This window comes from Lampetra planeri, unplaced genomic scaffold, assembly GCF_965212315.1.
Source record: "Lampetra planeri unplaced genomic scaffold, kcLamPlan1.2.h2 scaffold_307, whole genome shotgun sequence".
Taxonomy (NCBI): domain Eukaryota; kingdom Metazoa; phylum Chordata; class Hyperoartia; order Petromyzontiformes; family Petromyzontidae; genus Lampetra; species Lampetra planeri.
Genome location: NW_027615132.1, coordinates 50,303 through 69,233, shown reverse-complemented (window position 1 = coordinate 69,233; position 18,931 = coordinate 50,303). Strand labels below are relative to the sequence as shown.

Genomic DNA, 18,931 nt, shown 5'->3' with positions numbered 1-18,931 from the left:
GAAGCGAAGTAGGCACCACCAAGCGTGGTCGGTCAGACACCCCGTCAGTACACATTAGCAATCCCGACTTACCCCGGAACATCTGCCACTTCCAGCCCGCCAATTGCGATTTCTGTTTCCCAACCAATTTACGTAGCGGAGACAGCGAGGCATCGGCCTCCTGCTCGCGCAACCAGACCGCGTGCGGCAGCCGTAAGGTATCATCGGTGTCCACCGACACCTGCTGGTCCTCTTTCGCTTTCGCCCCTGCGTCGTCCTCATTCGCTATCGCCCCCATAACCGGGCAGGGCGACGTGGGCGGTGCGGCGCAGCGGTGCGTGCCCGTCAGGCAAGTGCACGGAGGAACGGGCGGCAGCCTTGAGAGCGCATCAGCGTTCGCATGACGGGGCCCCCTTTCGGTATGTTATATCAAAGGAAAATTCCTGTAACGATTCCAACCACCGGGCCAATTGGCCTGACGGCTGATCCAATTTGAGGGAATATTGCAAAGCCGCATGATCAGTGCGGACCAGGAATTTCCGTCCATACAGGTACGGTCGGTACAATCGAACAAAATGGACAATTGCCAAAAGTTCCCGCCTTGTCACGCAATATCGCGTTTCCGCAGGGGACAGAACCCTGCTGCCATACGCCACCACCCTCTCAACCCCGTCCTTACGTTGCGACAAAACGGCCCCAATGCCGATATCACTAGCATCCGTATCAAGGATGAACGGCTGTGAAAAATCTGGGTAATCTAACGTAGGCGCCGTGGCGAGGTGGTCCCGAAGTGCCATAAAGGAACCTTCTTCCTCCGCCCCCCATTTAAACCTTTGATTTTTGCCAGTCAGAACGTGTAATGGTTTTGCCAACGTCGCAAAGTTCTTAACGAAGCGGCGATAATAGGAAGCGAATCCAATAAACCGCCGAACATCACCCACTGAAGTGGGTGTGGGCCACTCACGTACACACTTCGTTTTCAGAGGGTCAGTGGATACACCGTCCGAACTGACAATATGACCCAGGTAACGGACGGAGTGTTGCAGGAGGTGGCATTTCCTCGGTTTAAACTTAAGGTCAGCCGCACGCATTCTTTGAAAAACTGTCTCAAGGCGTTGGAGATGTTCCTCGAACGTGCGGCTAAAGACAATTATATCGTCTAGATATATGAGGCACGTTTCCCACTGCAGTCCCGCCAACACCAATTCCATGAGCCGCTGAAACGTGGCCGGAGCCGCGTTCAGGCCCATCGGCAACCGATTAAATTCAAAGAGGCCGTGCGGCGTGCGGAATGCCGTTTTGGGTTTTGACTCGTCATCGAGGGGAAGCTGCCAGAAGCCCGAGGACAGGTCGAGGGTGGAAAAGAATTTAGCACCCGATAAAGCATCCAATGAGTCATCCATCCTCGGTAAGGGGTACGCGTCCGCTACCGAGATTTTGTTCAACCGGCGGAAATCAATGCAAAACCTCGTACCACCATCTTTTTTCTTAACCAAAACGACGGGCGCGCCCCAAGGGCTGTTGGATGGCGAGATAATATCCGCCGCCAGCAATTCATCTACTGCCCCACGCACGTGTTCCCTTTCCGCCGGGCTCATGCGGTGTGGGTGCATACAGACAGGTAGCGCCGCACCGGTTTCAATATGGTGCGACAAAAGCGATGTGCGGCCGAGGTCCAAATCATTTCTGCTGAACACATCAGCGTACTGCAGCAACAGCGAACGCAAGGCGTTCCTATGTTCATTTGACAAGGAAGAATTCTCTCCGCATAAATCCGCGATCCAGCGTTCTTGTGAACGAGCATGCGGAGGCCCATTCGCGGGCATCCGAGTGCGCGGCGGTTTTTCACAAGAGGCGAAATCGGTAGTGGCGTGAGCCAGCACCGATCCCTCCGGAACAACAACGCGGTCAGGTCCCCCATTCAAGACCTGTATGAAAGGTGCCTGACCTGGGCGCACAATCGTTTGTGCCGCCGCCAAGGAAAAAGATTTCGATACGGAATTCGATGGGGATAATAGCACGCCTTTCGCACCCCTTCCCATTTGAAGTGGTTTTCGGTAACGCAGCGGGATAAGCATTTGCGCTCCCGATGGAACCTCCACCGTAGCCGCAACTACAGCAGTAACTGCGTTACCTGTAGGCGCCTTGGCCAGCAGGGAAGGCAGGAACGCCATCCTACGACCCCCCGGCATTTCCAAACAGTCCTGGTCGACCCGTATTCTCAACGGCATCCGGCGCAGGAAATCCGTACCCAACAAGCATGGAACAGCTAGCGAGCGAGAAATTAACACAGGTCCTGCGGCGGTAATATTTCCGATAGCGATGCTCACATCCACCTGTCCGCAGATACCCATGCTCCCCCCATTGGCGGCAACACACGCATCATTAACCTTGCATATCCGCGACGCAGGAATGGACAACAAATGAAAAATAACATCCGAAATGATGGTAGCCGATGCGCCAGTGTCCACCAAGATACGGACGTCAACGCCGTCGATGGTACCTCGTACCGTCGACGAGCCCGACGCCGCAGCCACAATCCTGCGAGCCAATTTCTTCCACTGTGTAGCAGAGCGTGTCAATGGAGCAGGAGAAGTAAAATTATCCTTAGGAGTGTAAGAATGAGTGCGAGTGGATGAGTGATGTAACATGACCTGCCGGGTGTGCGATTTGTGCCGACTCGCCCGAGGTTGTTGCAGTTCCGCAGCAGGTGGAGGAGATGGAGGTCCCCTCGGCGGAAGAGGCGAAAGCAGAGGTCGGCAGCGGCCGTCGCGGGCGAAATGGCCTCATCTGCCGCACTTGAAACACGCGGCCGACGTCGGCCGGCGGTCGGACGACCCGGCCCTTGCGCGCGGACGGCCCGTGTAGTCGCCACGCTGGTCGCGCAGCCGCCGTCCCGGAATCCCATGCGGAACAGCAGCAGCCAGCACGTCGTCATCGCCCGAGTCGTCGGAGCAGTGGACAACCAGTCGCGGAGACCACCCCAAAGGCGGCCCGCCGATATCGGGTTTCCCCGTCCACGCCGCCATCTGGTCCCAACGCTTGCTATTAAACTTAGCGTCCAGGCAGCGCGCCACCCATCGCGATGAAAGCGGTTCATGGCCGCACACTGGTAGAGAGATGTTGAGCTCCTGAGACAACTCCAGCATGCGGGAAAGGATGAGTGGATCCAAATGATCGGCCGTCGCGTCGGGGTAGGCGGCCATGGCCAGCGCCATCAACGCCCCCCGATAAGCCAACGGCAATTCCTCCGGTGCTCGGCGACGCGACATAAATTTTCTGGTGGCTGATGTCGGTGGGTCATAAAATTCCGCCACCTCTGCGAACGCATCCCGCAGTGTCTTCTTCTTGGACGCCGGGATGGAGCGGAAGACTCCCAGAGACACATCATCGAGCAGTGTAGGTAGCGCTCCCAGCGCTTCTTCCTCCGTCCAGTTCACAGATCTAAAAGCTGACTCAAAGCGCCACGTAAAAGCACTCCAATCGCCCCCGGCGATAAATTCTTTAATTTGTGGAAGGCGATGTCCGCGGCGGCACGCGCGCGCCGCGGGCGTCTCCGACTGCCGTTCCCGCTCTCCACCCGCTGCAGGCAAAATGGCGTCCGGCGGCCGCGTGGTGGTAGGCGCGCTCAAAATGGCGTCTGACGACTCCGGCGCAGCCGCCCCACCCAAGACGACGGCGTCCTCCTGCGTGGCAGGAGTAATGGCGGACTCGGATTCCTTTTCAGGACCTCTTCCCGCGGCGTCCAGCTGATGGGCGATCTGGCGACCCACGGCTGGTGAGGACGCCACCGCGGTCACCAGGCTTAGCAGAATGGCGCGTAGCGACTCAATCTGCACCGCCATCAGCCGCCATTCGTCATTTGTTCCTGCGGTGGTCGCATCTTCCCCCGGTCGACGCTGAGAGGCGTCGAGGAGAGTGTCATCAGCAGGCGGCATAAGGGCTGTAGCTCCCAACAGCTCATCTTCATCCGTCTCGACCTCTTCCTCCGATAGAGGCATGGGCAGGTTCTTTTTTCTGGGGTGTTTAGACATCTTGACGATCATCCAAACAGTCGCAGAATTACTTCTGACACCAGTGTAATAATCCTTCGGGAGACGGCTTCGGAATCAGTCCTTTTATTTCCACTCCACAATACACTTTTCTCACTCACTCTCCGTTGCTGGCAGACAACGGAGAGAGGACAGACTACGCACTAAGTCCCCACCGCGCACGTGGCACCCAGAGCCCCCGTCCGCGCGTGACCCTGCTATTGTCAGTTTCCCATCTGCTCTCGATCGTTCTCTCTCACTCGCTCTTAATACCTTCGTCACGTGGTTCCCCCAGCCAATCGTTCATGGACAGCTTCGACCATTCTCGATGGTTCCCTGTCAATCCCGGGACCACGCCCCTCATCCGGCTCCCCATTAGCTGGGGCCCGAATGGCTAGGCCAATCACTCCTGATGACCTGTCGTGATGACGCATGGGCCATGGTCCCTATCTCAACCCTTATTGGCTACAAGCAGGACCGGCAAGCCAATCCCCACGTGAACCCTCTATGGCTGTTATTACATATGTATGTGTGGTGTGTGTGGTGTATGTGTGTGTGTGGTGGATGTATGTGTGTGGTGTGGCTTGTGTCTGTGGTGTAGTGTGTATCGATCGCTCGGATGATGCCGCTTTTTAGCCCAGGAAAGCCTCGTCTGAGTCTCAAGCCTCTTACCGGAGGGTCCTGCCAAAATTTGGAGCGCCACGGTGGCTTAGAGATGTTAACAACCTCGCCTGGTATACAGGAGGTCGTGGGTTCCATCCCGACCCTGACGCCTGCTGTATATTTGGAATCTGCATCTTTCTCTCTCCCCGTGATCGCGTGGATTTTTCTCCGGGTCCTCCTCTGGTTTTTCCCTCCGCATTTAGAACCAACATCGCCACGCCACACTATAATTGTAAATGTAGTAGTGAGTTTACTCTCCAATGCACAACCAGTGAGTGCTGAACTAGTGTAGCGGGTTCTAAACAAGGTGCAAACCAAGACAGAGTCAACATGTTTCATACTCCAACACAACCAACACTATATTCTTGGTTATTTCGGTAAAGTCACGTAGAAGGGAAATAAAACAATAAAAATAAATCTCACGACGTTTCGACTGCAACACAATCATCATCAGGTGTGAAATCCACAGCAAAAAAAAATTCTTGCAGTGGATTTCAAATTTTCTTGCTGTGGATTTCACACCTGATGATGATTGCTTGTGTTGCAGTCGAAACGTCCTGAGAATTTTTTTGGTTTTATATATTTATTATTTCCCTTCTACGTGACTTTACCGAAAGAACCCAGAATATGAATCCCTGCAGTCACGAAAGCTTTGACCCTGGTGGCCATTGACCGAGCAACCCAACGTTCCAACCAGCTCCCTCCGCAAGAATGTGTTTAAATAGACTTTTTAATAAATGTTTTCTCCTACAACATCCGAGTGCAGCGCCACATTAAATACGCACTACAATGACAATGGTTTAAAGCGATTTGAAGCATGTTTTATTTTGGGGGGGGGGGGCAGAGCTTTGTGACGTCATATTTGAGGGGGGGGGGGTTGACTTTTTGTGACGCCGTGTGACGAGGAGGGGGGGGGGGTCAAAAATCGTCCAAAATCGCGTGATGTCATTTATGGACGCCCCCTTAACTCTGTAAGGTGGTGGCCACCACCATTCCTAACCACCTCACCACTTGATCGGAATCCCTATATGGTTGAACCAGAACAGCCGACGCGCCTTCGTGTACGGAGACTGAGGAGCGAGGATTGAAGAAGAAGACGACTTCTTTCCCGGGTTGAACAGCCACGCTCCCTTTCGGGGCTCGGCTTCTATCTCCTGTGGCTCCGCCCCTGGTCACGCCCCCTTCTCGATCCTTCGCGAAGACTCTGGCTCCATCTCACGTGGCCCGCTCACCCACTTCTGGGGGCCCCCATGCCCCCACGTCCGGTCACGTGCTCTCGTGGGTTCACCCAGACTGTCATGTCCTGACCCGACCCCAGAGGTCGCAAACGGGTTTTGATTCCTTACCCGTACCGGGCCGCACCAGGGTCGCAAACGGGTACCCATACCCTACCCGTACCATGCCGGGTACGGGTAGGGTATGGGTATCGGGTACCTGATTGTGACCTCTGGGATGAAGCCATGTTGCAGGCGCGGGTGGGTTGATTCTAGGAACTTGAATTGAAGAGAAGAGACAAGACGTTGGGAAATGAGTGACAAACGGTGACTCGCCAGTGACTCACGGTCTACCCGTACCCGGCCGCACCAGGGTCACAAACGGGTACCCGTACCCGTACCCGGCCGGGTACGGGTAGCCGGGTATCAGGTAGGGTACGGGTATCGGGTACCCGGTTGCGACCTCTGCCCGACCCTGCGTGACATCCGGAATCTGCCCTCTAGTGAGCCCTTGTGTATAGTACACCCACTGTCGCCATAACACGTTCCTTCGGAGTGGGCAGGTAGGGACTTGGTTGGAAAGCGCGTTCTCGTGCGATCCGTGTCACGTGGCGCTGAGCCCGCCCGCAGCGCTCTATGAAATATAAATCGAGGGCGTGGTTATGCACGACAGACAAATAACACTGGTCAACAAAAAAAAACATTTTTTTCTGCCCTGGACTTTTGCAGCTGTTCTAGACTAATTTCAGGGTGCTGATTCCAAATTTGATCTCAGATTTGCTCTATCACATCTCATTTTTATGATATCGGCATACCCCATTTTCATTGATTTTACCCGAAATTAATTCTGTCACTTATGATTGCAAGTTGTTGCGAGTCAGTGACTGCTTTAGTGTTAAAATATGGTGCTGTATTTTTAGGATAGTGTGCTTATAATATAATTTTATGTAGATATCCACATTTATTTAATATTTTTCTTCTGCAGTTTTTATTGAAAATGCATATTTGATATCTCAAAAACCTGATGTGATAGACAAAAACTGATGCCAGATTTGGAATCAGCACCTTAAAACCGTTGGAATACCTTGTGCCAGAAAAAGTGTGTTGACCTGTGTAATCCCTGGTGGGCAGTGTGGAACTGTTGTTCCTACCTGTGTTATGTTGTTATACTCGTGCTGTGTCCTATGACTAACCACACGGAGACGTCTGCTGGAGGCAACGCGTTTATTGAACAACACTTAACACTCGAGTAGTAATAGGTTTTTACCCTTTTATCTGGTACAAAAACTGACACCTTTATACAAGGGATCATGTTTGCAATAACCACAACACAAGCAGTCAAAATGCAAACAAAAATAAACAACTCTGATAATGATAATGTATGCACTGTCCTTGAAGTTGATTGGTCCACACCCGAGACAGCTTTTCTTAGAGCCTAGTCTCCATTGGTGTTGGACCAGATGACGCCAAAAGGCGTACGACTCAAAAACAGCGCACGATCAGAGTAATGAGAGCTCGGGGTTAGCATTTACACTATGAGACCTCCTTTACCAGTAGCAAAATATATTAATAGGTTTTTACCCTTGTATTAAGGTGTCAGTTTTTGTACCAGATAAAAGTGTAAAAACCTATTACGATATTTTGCTCCTGGTAAAGGAGGTCTCATAGTGTAAATACTTAACACTCTGTTAACGCTACTCTGTTAACACAACAAAGGCTCATTCCTAGCAGCGGCTTTAGCCGCACCAACTTCACAATAATAATAATAATAATATCCAGGGGCCTGCCTTGGCTCCTCCCACCCTCAACCAGTATATATATACACAAGGACGGTTTTCTCGGAATTTCTCTCACTTGATACAGAAATCGTGCTGTGACGGTTCCACCTGAAGACGGAAGCTTGTGTTGCCTCCAAAACGTCGTGATTTTTATTTTATTTTACTTTTATTAATTTTAAATTTTTACCTACATGACTTTACCGAAAAAAAACTAAGAATATGCTACTCTGTTAACCAATACTCTGGACCGCTTCAACCCCGGTTTAGCGAGAGCCACGGTTGAGGGTCCACGGGTACGCTGGTCCAGTCTTCAGATCTTCAGATGTCTTCGAGCTTGAGTTGGTGAGTACTGCCAGGACCGTAACCTAGGGCTGGCCTTTTATCCCCAGGTCGGGGTCACCCCTCCCCTCATGACCCCCCCCCCCCCACCTCCAGAACCTTCAGGGAGGTCTTAGAGGGTCTTAATTCTAAAGAGGTCTTAGGTAGTGGAGGGGGGCCATCATCCCCCTCAGCCCCTGGGGGGGTTTGGGGTGTCAACCTCTGGCCACGGAGGGGCGGGCGTTTGACCTTCGGTCAACCCCTACGCACATCGCTCTCTCGGCTACCCCATGTCGGCCCGTGAGCCTGGCGGCAAGTCAGCTGACTACAGCGCCTTATTATGGCGCAACACTAGTACACATTCCTGCGGAGGGAGCTGGTAGGAACGTTGGGTTGCTCGGTCAATGACCTGCAGGGTCAACGGCGGCGTGGTGTATTCCGCAAATATGGCCGACTGTGAGGGCGGGCACAAGCCGGCGTGAGTAGGTTAAACGTTGAGTTTTAGAAGGGCACCACGGGGTGACCAGCCCCTCCCCACCCAGCCCCACCCCTCCCACCCAGCCCCACCCTCCCCACCCTCCCCTCTCCACCCAGCCCCACCCCTCCGATTTTTGGATTCACGACGGACGGACACAATAATCCCCTGTGGGCTGGTGTAACCAGGAGGTTCCTACCAGTAATTCTACACTATACACTACACTATAATTGTAAATGTTGTAGTGGGTTTACTCTCCAACACACAACCGACGAGTGCTGTACTAGTATACTACACTATATATATAAAAAAGGGAAATATGTGAATGTGTGTCTGTTCGAAATGTTTAGCCTACTTCCCAACATGCAACAAACTTGAAATTTGCCATGTGGGTAGCTTCCAGACTGTACACAATGCAAAAAGTATAAAAATAGACTTTTGTATTTGGGGAGGGGGGGGGGGACGTAATAGTGGATATATTTTTGCATGGCAAGTGAGCGGTGATGTCACATCTGTGATGTCACCCGCATGCGGAAGCGTCACGCAGTGTGCCTGCTGATATCACGCACCCGCCCCCCACCCTCCGCGTAGGCCGTGTGTTAATCCAAGATAAGAATCCAAGTCTCGGGCGAAGCCGGGTAGTAAAGCTAGTACATTATATAATTGTAAATGTAGTCATGGGTTTACTCTCCAACAACTAGTATACTACACTATACACTACACTATACGCTACACTATACACTACACTACTATACACTACACTATACACTGCACTATACGCTACACTATACACTACACTATGCACTACACTATACACTACACTATACGCTACACTATACACTACACTATGCACACTACTATACACTACACTATACACTCCACTACTATACACTACACTATTCACTACACTACCATTGTAAATGTAGCAGTGGGTTTACTCTCCAACGCACAACCGCCGACTGCTGTTCTAGCGGAGTGGCGTAACGCGCGGGGTTTGCAAACAGCGGGTGCATTTGGGGGCGAGCAGGTGCGAGCGTCAGGACATGGAGGAGCCGCCAGTGAGGCGCCAGCAATTATGGGACCGTCCATAAATGACGTCATGCGATTTTGGATTGTTTTTTACCCCCCCCCCCCTTCGTCACACGGCGTCACAAAAAGCCAGACCCCCCCCCCCCTCAAATACGACGGAACAAAGCTCTGCCCCCCACCCCCAAAAAATAAAACATGCTTCAAATCGCTTTAAACTATTGTCATTGTAGTGCGTATTTAATGTGGCGCTGCACTCTGATGTTGTGGGAGAAAACATTTATTAAAACGTCTATTTAATTAAGTAGAACGTGTTGTCTATAGTTATTTAAAGTTGCGCATTTTTACGTGACGTCACATTTCTCAAACCCCCCCCACTCCCTCGTCACAAATGTCTGACCCAGCCACCCGCCCCTAGGTGCGTGACGTCATTTATGGACGGCCCCTATGGGGAGAAGCAGTAGTAACGAAGCGGGTGCAATTGGGGACAGGCAGGTGGGAGCGTGGGAACGCGGGGTAGACGGTGGAGAGCCGGGAGATGGAGATGATGAGAGAGAGAACGTGCAGGAGGCGATATCAGTTTGTGCTCGGAGCGACACGGGGGGGGGGGGATTGTTGATTGGAGCTGAAGGGACGAAGAGGACAAGAGCCAGGGACGAGATGCCTGGGACCTCGCCCTCCCCAGCGGTGTTGGCTGATCCCCCGTTGAAGTTCAACACATTGTCCCGCGGAGGGAGCTGGTAGGAACGTTGGGTTGCTCGGTCAATGGCCTGCAGGGTCAACGGCCAGGGCGTGGTGTATTCCGCAAATATGGCCGACTGTGAGGGCGGGCACAAGCCGGCGTGAGTAGGTTAAAGGTTGAGTTTTATAAGGGCACCACGGGGTGACCAGCCCCTCCCCACCGTCCCCACCCATCCCCTCCCCACCAAGCCCTTCCCTCCCCACCCAGCCCCTCTCTGCACGACGGACGGACACAATAATCCCCTGTGGGCTGGTGGAACCAGGTGGTTCCTACCAGTATTTGTTGTATAATAGTGGATCAGTTGTATAATACTAGTGAATCATATTCTTGGTTCTTTCGGTAAAATCACATAGAATGGAAATAATAAAATAATAATAAAAAAACATCATAAGATAAAATTCTCACGGCGTTTCGGTCACAACGCAAGCAGCCGTCCTCAGGTGAAGAACAGGGCTGTCGGAAAGACAGCGTCCTAATGAATACTGCAAAGCTTGGCAGCATATTTTTCAGCTTAGCAGTGTAAGCTTAGCAGTGTTCATTAGGACGCTGTCTTTCCGACAGCCCTGTTCTTCACCTGAGGACGGCTGCTTGTGTTGTGGCCGAAACGTCGTGAGAATGTTATCTTATTATGTTTTATTTTTATTTGATTGTTTCCCTTCTACGTGACTTTCCCGAAAGAACCAAGAATATGAATCCCTGCAGTCACGAAAGCTTTAAATCAAAATGTACAATAGTAGTGAATGAGTTGTATAATCGTTCCGTTTGTAATAAAGGTCGTGGAAGCGACTTCTGGAATCCGGTCTTTATTTGTCTTTCTTTACAACACTCCTTCACGCTGCTGACAGACAGCGTGAGAGGGAGAGAGACGCGCGCATCCACGTGACAGCCTGAACCCCCGCTCTCGCGTGGCCTCTCCCCTCCGTTTGTTCCAGTTCTGACCACGTGTTGTTCATCTCCACTATTTATTACCCGGGTCACGTGGTACCTTTCCACCAATCCTGGTTAGCCTCTATGGAATCTTCCAGACTCCACCGTAGGCTCCCGGGACCACGCCCCTGACTCGTCTCCCCATTGGCTGTGGCTAAAGCCAGCAGAACCAATCCTCTACTTACAGCTGTCACCTTCCCGTTACGTCAGGGCCACGCCCCCTAGGCTTCCCCCCATTGGCTATGGACCAGGACCGGCAGTCAATCATCGTGACGAGTTGTGATCCGTCAGCAACCCGGATATATCCTCACATTATACGTTGATCGGAATCCACTGAGGGAGCTCACGAACAGGAGGAAACTGGATAATTTGGCGGAAGCCCCCAGACAGAACGGGGCCATTTGTCGAAAAAATTTCAAAGCTCCACAGCTCATCGCATTTCTCGGGGACAAGTGGTGAAGGGTCTGGAGCCTTCGATCAACGGGCAGCGGCATCACGGCGCGTGGACGGGACGCTGGGGAGCTCGCGTTCAGAGGCGGGGGAAGCACGCGGATTATAGAACGCGCGCAGGGTAGAGACATCACAATCATCCGCACATTGATCTCCATCCAGCAGCGGATATACATTTCATTTATTTACGCCCCGTCATGCACAGGGTGGCCCAAAGTTCAGGACACAGGGTTCGACATCCGGTTATGCCAGCTGTTCTATTGAACACGTCTTCGAAGCGAATTCAATTATTAGTCGGTAGATAAATTTTTTATGAAATCAGATTTGACAACCCCCAATCTCTTAACTGCTCAGCACTCCCACGGGTGTGTAGGGCTTGCCGCTTGCCGCCCATCGCTGCTTGCGTTAGCCTGGCACCACAAGCTATGGAACGCCTTCGCCACTTGAAATCGGGCGATCGGAGTCGGTAGATAGATTTTACAGGTAGGAACAACAGGTTCCACACTGCCCACCAGGGATTATTTGTCTGTCTGTCTCTCGTGCATAGCCACGCCCTCGATTTGTATTTCATAGAGCGCTTCTGGCGGGCTCAACACCACGTGACGCGCCGCCCCACGTAGCTTGCGCCGCATGACACAGATCGCACAAATGAGCTGTCCAACCAAGTTCCTACCTGCCCACTCCGAAGGAACGTGTTTAAGTCCACTTTGACAACCCCCATCTCTTAACTGCTCAGCACTCCAACGGGTGGCTATGGCTTGCCGCTCGTTCGCTGCTTGCGTTGGCCTGGCACCACACGCTATGGAACGCCTTCGCCACTTGACATCGGGCGATCGAAGTCGGTAGATAGATATTCAAGTCCGTGTTGAAAATCCCATCTCTTTAAAGTGACCTCCCCCTCTTCTGGGGCCCCCTCCACCCCCACCCCGGTTCTGTTTTTGTTTCCTGCCTCCCGCACATTGGGAATCCCTGGGTGCGATGCGCATGAAACATTTACATCGTCGTCATAATTGTTAAACCATTAACGCATTCCCTTTTGAAATAAATGTGGGACCTTAACACAAAAAAAGATCACTTTTTTGCATAATCTTGGAGCAATTCAATCAATTCAGGTCCAGGGGTCCTCGGCCGAGGGATTCTTTTGGGACGCGATCGATCCGTGGTCGCCGTGTGAATTTTGTCTCCGGATCCTCTTCCTCGTTCTTCCCCTCCCACGTTTAGAATCGACATCGACCACGCGGCTGAGAGCGTTTGGGCTGCTGCTATGAATTTCTGCGCGGCGATGATAGATGGAGCCGATTCGCTGAGCTGCGATCATTTGTTAAAGCCAGGGAAGTCGCTTGTGAACAAGAGTTCCACAGCAGTTGGGTAGTGGGGCCTTACACGTGGCAAAATAGAAAACAGTTGAATAGTTTGGCGCTACGGCAGTTACTCAACAATAGCGGTGTGGAGTCCGCTATTGAACCAGACACTGACCCAGACAAAGCTTCCCCCCGTGTGGCCTCCTGCAGGCCATAGGGGCAAGTGCTGTTAGTAGCAGCGAGTAGCAGCGCTAGCAGGAGCGCAAGCAGCAGCGCCGATGAAGGCTACGGGCACCGTGGCACACACAGAGGTGTGCGTGTGGCTGGCACCACCACGCCGCACCATGCGCCACCATGTTCGCCCACCCGCCCGCCCGCCCCTCGTTCTATTTTAACAAATTGAGGGGGCTTTTAAAACCGAATTACATTGCAGCGTTAACGCGTTCTCTTGAAATACATTGTCGGACACTTAACTAAAGACAAACGAAATGAACTAAAACAATAAAAAAATACTTTGCATCACCTCTGAACGTGTCAGCAGCCAAACAACAACCGCGTGCGCTTTCCGTTCCCTCCATTTCATTCCCCGCTGGTTCTTGAGTCGAGCTGCCGATTCCCTCGCACGCGGATTTATCCGATTTATTTTCGGGGCCAAAACTTTGGAAAAATGACACCGGGAACTCGTCACTCGATTGGGATTCCAACGCAACGCTGCCCCTTGCTGCTACCGGCAGCAGCAGACTCGTGCACGGGGACAGCTGCGACCGGGGGTGCCCCTGGGATATAGACCACACGGCAGCGATCATCGCCCCCTTGCTACTGCTGGCAGCAGACTAACGCACGGGTGGGTGACGTGTGGCAGGGTGGGTGGCAGGGTGGGGGGGGTGGCGGTTGCCAGGGTGGGTGGGTAGCGGGTTGCAGGGTGGGTGGGTGGTGGGTGGGGTGGGTGACGTGTGGCAGGGTGGGTGGGTGGCAGGGAGGGTGGGTGGGTGGCGGTTGCCAGGGTGGGTGGGTGGGTGGCGGTTGCCAGGGTGGGTGGCGGTTGCCAGTGTGGGTGGGTGGCGAGTGGCAGGGTGGGTGGGTAGGTGGGTGACGAGTGGCAGGGTGGGTGGGTGGTGATGCTGGTGGTCAGGGTGAACGCCGTTGGGTGTGAGCGTCGGTTAACCCTGCACCTCTCCGCGTATCCCTCTCACACCTGCAGCTTCCCATCCTCCCTGCTGATGATCGCCTCTCCAACCTCCTCCTCATCCTCCTCCTCCTTCTTTCCGGCACCGCCGCCGGCGCCGGCCGCGGCGTCCCCCTCCGCACCGCCGGCGCCACCGGCACCGCCGCCACCGGCACCGGCAACGGCGTGAACCTTCTGATGGCTCCTGAGGTTCTTGGCGCGCGTGAACGCCTTGGCGCACGCGCCGCACTTGTACGGCTTCTCGCCCGTGTGCGTGCGCTGGTGCTTGGCGAGGTTGCCCGACTCGGTGAAGGCTCGCGGGCACACCCGGCACCGGTGCAGCCGCTCCCCGGTGTGCGTCCGACGGTGGCTCCGAAGGCTGCCCGACTGCGTGAAGGCTTTCCCGCACGCGCCGCACGCGTACGGCTTCTCGCGAGTGTGCGTGCGGTGGTGCCGGTGGAGGGCCCGCGGCTCGGTGAACTCGCGCCCGCACACCGTGCAAACGTACAGGTCGGCTCCGGTGTGCGTGCGCTCGTGGCTGCGCAGGTTGCCGGCGCGCGTGAACGCCTTGCCGCAGGCTTCGCAGGCGAACCGGGGACCGTCGCCCGAGTGGGTGCGCCGGTGGCGGTTGAAGGAGCCGCGGTGCTCGGTGCTGTAGGGGCAGAGCTCGCAGCGGTGCACGGTCGCGGCGGCGGCGGCGGCCGGGGCAGCGGTGGAAGTGGCCGGGGCGCCGCGGGTGCCGTGGGCGTCGTCGCGAGGGCGGTGGAGCTCCGCGCGGAGCAGGAACGCCGTGCCGATCGGCACGGGGAAGACGGCGCAGGACGGCCAGGGAGGCGGTGGGTCCGCACGCTCCGGGGGTCGCTCGGAGGTCGGGGCCTAGCGCCACGACGGACACAGACACACACACATACAGATACACACACAGACACATAGACACACACACACAGACACACACACACGCACAGACACACACACACAGATACACTCCCAACACACACAAACACACATACACAGACACACACACATGCACTCACACTCCCAACAGACACACAGACACACAGAGACACACAGACACACACAGACACACACGCACACACACAGACACACACACACAGGCACACACACAGACACACTCCCAACACACACAGACACACACACATACACAGACACACAGGCACTCACACTCCCAACACACACAGACACACAGACACACACAGACATACACACAGACACACACACACACAGACACAAAGACCCCCGTATAGCCTTAACAGACTGTAGGGGCAAGAGCTGTTAGCGAGCACCTATGAAGGGCCAGGATGGCACACGAGGGGGTGTGGGTGGCCATCACCACGCCCGGCCGCCTTTGTCTCCCCCAGTGCTAGCGATGTTTACTACAACACCGCACCAGGTACTCATTTGAGGCTGAGTCGACCTAGGCGAAGGGGCCCAGGACCGGCTCAGATAATCGTCACCGGTGCTGGTGATATGTGTCTATCGATCTCATGGGGTCTCTGTGCGTCTATGAGCCTCTGAGTATCGATCAATCCTAACTGGGTACCTCGCTACACGAGACGACTGAACCCTCCTCAATTGGATTCTTGCCGGGAAAAATACAGACTCTGAACTCTGCACTCAACACTCTGCGTGTCTCTCTCCGTGTCTCTCTGTGTCTCCGTGTCTGTGTCTCTCCGTGTCTGTGTCTCTGTGTCTGTGTCTCTCCGTGTCTGTGTCTCTCCGTGTCTCTGTGTCTGTGTCTCTGTGTCTCTGTGTCTCTCTCTGTGTCTCTGGGTCTCTCTCCGTGTCTCTCTCTGTGTCTCTGGGTCTCTCTCCGTGTCTCTCTCTGTGTCTCGGTGTCCCCGTGTCTCTGTCCCCGTGTCTCCCTCTCTGTGTCTCCGTGTCTCCCTTCGTGTCTCCCTCCGTGTTTCCGTCTTCCTCCGTGTCTCTGTCTGTGTCTCCGTGTCTCTCTCTGTGTCTCCGTGTCTCTCTCCGTGTATCTGTGTCTCTGTCTCCGTGTCTCTGTGTCTCTGTCCGTGTCTGTGTCTCCCTCTGTGTCTCTCCGTGTCTCTCTGTGTCTCTCTGTGTCTCCCTCTCTCTGCCTCTGTGTCTCTCCGTGTCTCCCTCCGTGTCTCTCTGTGTCTTTCTGTGTCTCCGTGTCTCCCTCTATCTGCCTCTGTGTCTCCCTCTGTCTGTCTGTGTCTTCGTGTCTCTCTCTCTCTGCCTCTGTGTCTCCCTCTGTCTGTCTGTGTCTTCGTGTCTCCCTCTCTCTGCCTCTGTGTCTCCCTCGTGTGTCTCTCTGTGTCTGTCTGTGTCTCCGTGTCTCCCTCCGTGTCTCTCTCTGTATCTCTCTGTGTCTTTCTGTGTCTTCGTGTCTCCCTCTCTCTGCCTCTGTGTCTCCCTCTGTCTGTCTGTGTCTCTGTGTCTCCGTGTCTCCCTCTCTGTGTCTCCGTGTCTCTCTCCGTGTATCTGTGTCTCTCTCCGTGTATCTGTGTCTCTGTCTCCGTGTCTGTGTCTCCGTGTCTCCCTCTGTGTCTCCGTGTCTCTCTCTCTCTGCCTCTGTGTCTCCGTGTCTGTGTCTCTGTGTCTCCGTGTCTCCCTCTCTCTCTGCCTCTGTGTCTCCCTCTGTCTGTGTCTTCGTGTCTCCCTCTCTGTGTCTCTGTCTCCGTGTCTGTGTCTCCGTGTCTCCCTCTCTCTCTGCCTCTGTGTCTCCCTCTGTCTGTGTCTTCGTGTCTCCCTCTCTGTGTCTCCGTGTCTCCCTCTGTGTCTCCGTGTCTCTCTCCGTGTCTCCCTCCACGTCAACCTTTGTCTCCCCACCTCCCTCCCCCCCAGTCACTCACCGCGTCGTCGCTCCCTCCACCACCCCACACAGAACCCGCAGCAGCCTCAGCAGCCTCCTCCTCCGCCACCGCCTCCTCCTCCATCACCGCCTTCTCCTCCTCCATTCTCTCTCTCTGTGAACACTGGGTGACGTCACCGCCGGAATGACGTCACCCCGCGGCCACAGACGAATGACGATTCCTGGCGTCGGTGACGTTACCGCCGAGATGACGTCACCAACGGACGCAATGACGATCTTGGCGTCGATGACGTCACGCCAGCGCGCGAGGACTTTTATCGGTGCGGGCGCGGGGTGACATGACGACACAACACGCGGATTGGGTGGCTAGGAGATGTTGACTACTTCGCCTGGTCTACAGGAGGTCGTGGGTTCGATCCAGACCCCTGACGATGCCTGCTGCTGTATATTTGGAGTCTGCGTCTCTCTCTCTCTCTCATCATCACCATCATTACGGTGGCTAGGAGATGTTGACTACTTCGCCTGGTCTACAGGAGGTCGTGGGTTCGATCGTGATCCTGACGATGCCTGCTGCTGCTGTATATTTGGAGTCTGCGTCTCTCTCTCTCATCATCACCATCATTACGGTGGCTAGGAGATGTTGACTACTTCGCCTGGTCTACAGGAGGTCGTGGGTTCGATCCTGATCCTGACGATGCTGCTGCTGCTGTATATTTGAAGTCTGCCTCTTTCTGTCTCTCTCCTTCCCACTGATCGTGTGGATTTTTCTCCGGGTTCTCCAGGTTTTCCCTCCACATTTAGAATTGACATCACCACGCGTTTAGAGTATTTGCCTGCTGCTAACAGGACCCTGCGGGGTGGGCTGGTCGGAATAATACTTAGTACCGGTACAGGGATATCGACCGGGTATAGAGGAGTTAAAGAAAAAATTACTGTATTCTAGTGTAACGTTAATTAAAAGTGTTTGTTTTGATAAGAAACGCTGTGAGATTTAAAGACCCCCCCAACACCACCCTCAACACCACCCCCCCCACCCCCCACCACCACCCCACCACCCCCCACCACCACCCCACCACCCCCCACCACCACCTTCTGCACTAGGCCTCGCGAAGCCTGCCGCACTAGGCCTCGCTAAGCCTGCCGCACTAGGCCTCGCAAAGCCTGCCGCACTAGGCCTCGCGCCGTGCTTTTCGTGCACAAATAAGGCGATTAAATGTATCTCGTCTCTGTGTTAATAAATGTTTCTTGTCTCTGTTGTTGTATGTCGGGTTATGAAATTTTGATAAAAATAATAAAAATTAATTATTTTCCGAAAAATGCGCAAATTGCATTAATTATGTTAATGTGTGTATTAACATGTATAAATTATGATAATGCGTGTAATTATATGCATAAATTATGATAATCGCGGAGATAATCGTAGTAATTTATGCGGATGCTTGCGATTATGTTACTGTGAGCAGTTATGATAATTAGGCTTAGCTTCGTTTATCCATTGTTATATCAATCAGGATAATACGATTATCATCGATTAAACGTTTACCGATTATCTTAGTGTGTGTTATGATATTTTAGGTCTCCATTTTCATATCTCATCGCAGGATACAGTTATCAAGAATAAGATAGTTTTGCATGGACTTGGAAAGAAGCACTCGAACAGTTGGTGTTAAGCAATTTTATTCTAAACAAGCACATGACACTCTCTTATCCGAAAGCAAGTATACGTCAATAAATTCATGGACAAGATTATGCAGTAGCGAAAATGAATGACTAAAAATACTTCTTCATTGGCGTGATTATGCAGTTAACGAAAATGAATGACTAAAACATTTCTTATTCATGTAACTCGACGACAGCAACTGCTTTGCACGATCCGTTGATTTTGAACGCACCACCTCGAAATGGCAACCCTTTTTGAAACGCAATGACAATTTTTTTTTTAAGTCTTATTCGTGTGCGTGCTGTGTGTGCGTTGTCCCCTTTTAATATTAATTAATTCTTAGAGCCGGGAGTTGTGTCGTTAGCTTGTGTGGTGTGGGAGGATACGAACAGCAGCCAGAAGTTT

General features: G+C 53.3%; 1 protein-coding gene across 1 annotated transcript; it reads right to left on the bottom strand.

Moving 5' to 3' along the window:
- Positions 1–13,899: 13,899 nt before the first annotated feature.
- Positions 13,900–17,092, bottom strand: LOC144740816 (uncharacterized). Its single transcript, XM_078623538.1, has 2 exons — positions 16,907–17,092; positions 13,900–14,945 (listed from the first exon to the last, which is right to left on the bottom strand). The coding sequence occupies exons 1-2, from the start codon at positions 17,009–17,011 to the stop codon at positions 14,094–14,096; spliced, it is 957 nt and encodes a 318-aa protein (XP_078479664.1). The 5' UTR covers positions 17,012–17,092; the 3' UTR covers positions 13,900–14,093.
- Positions 17,093–18,931: the final 1,839 nt, after the last annotated feature.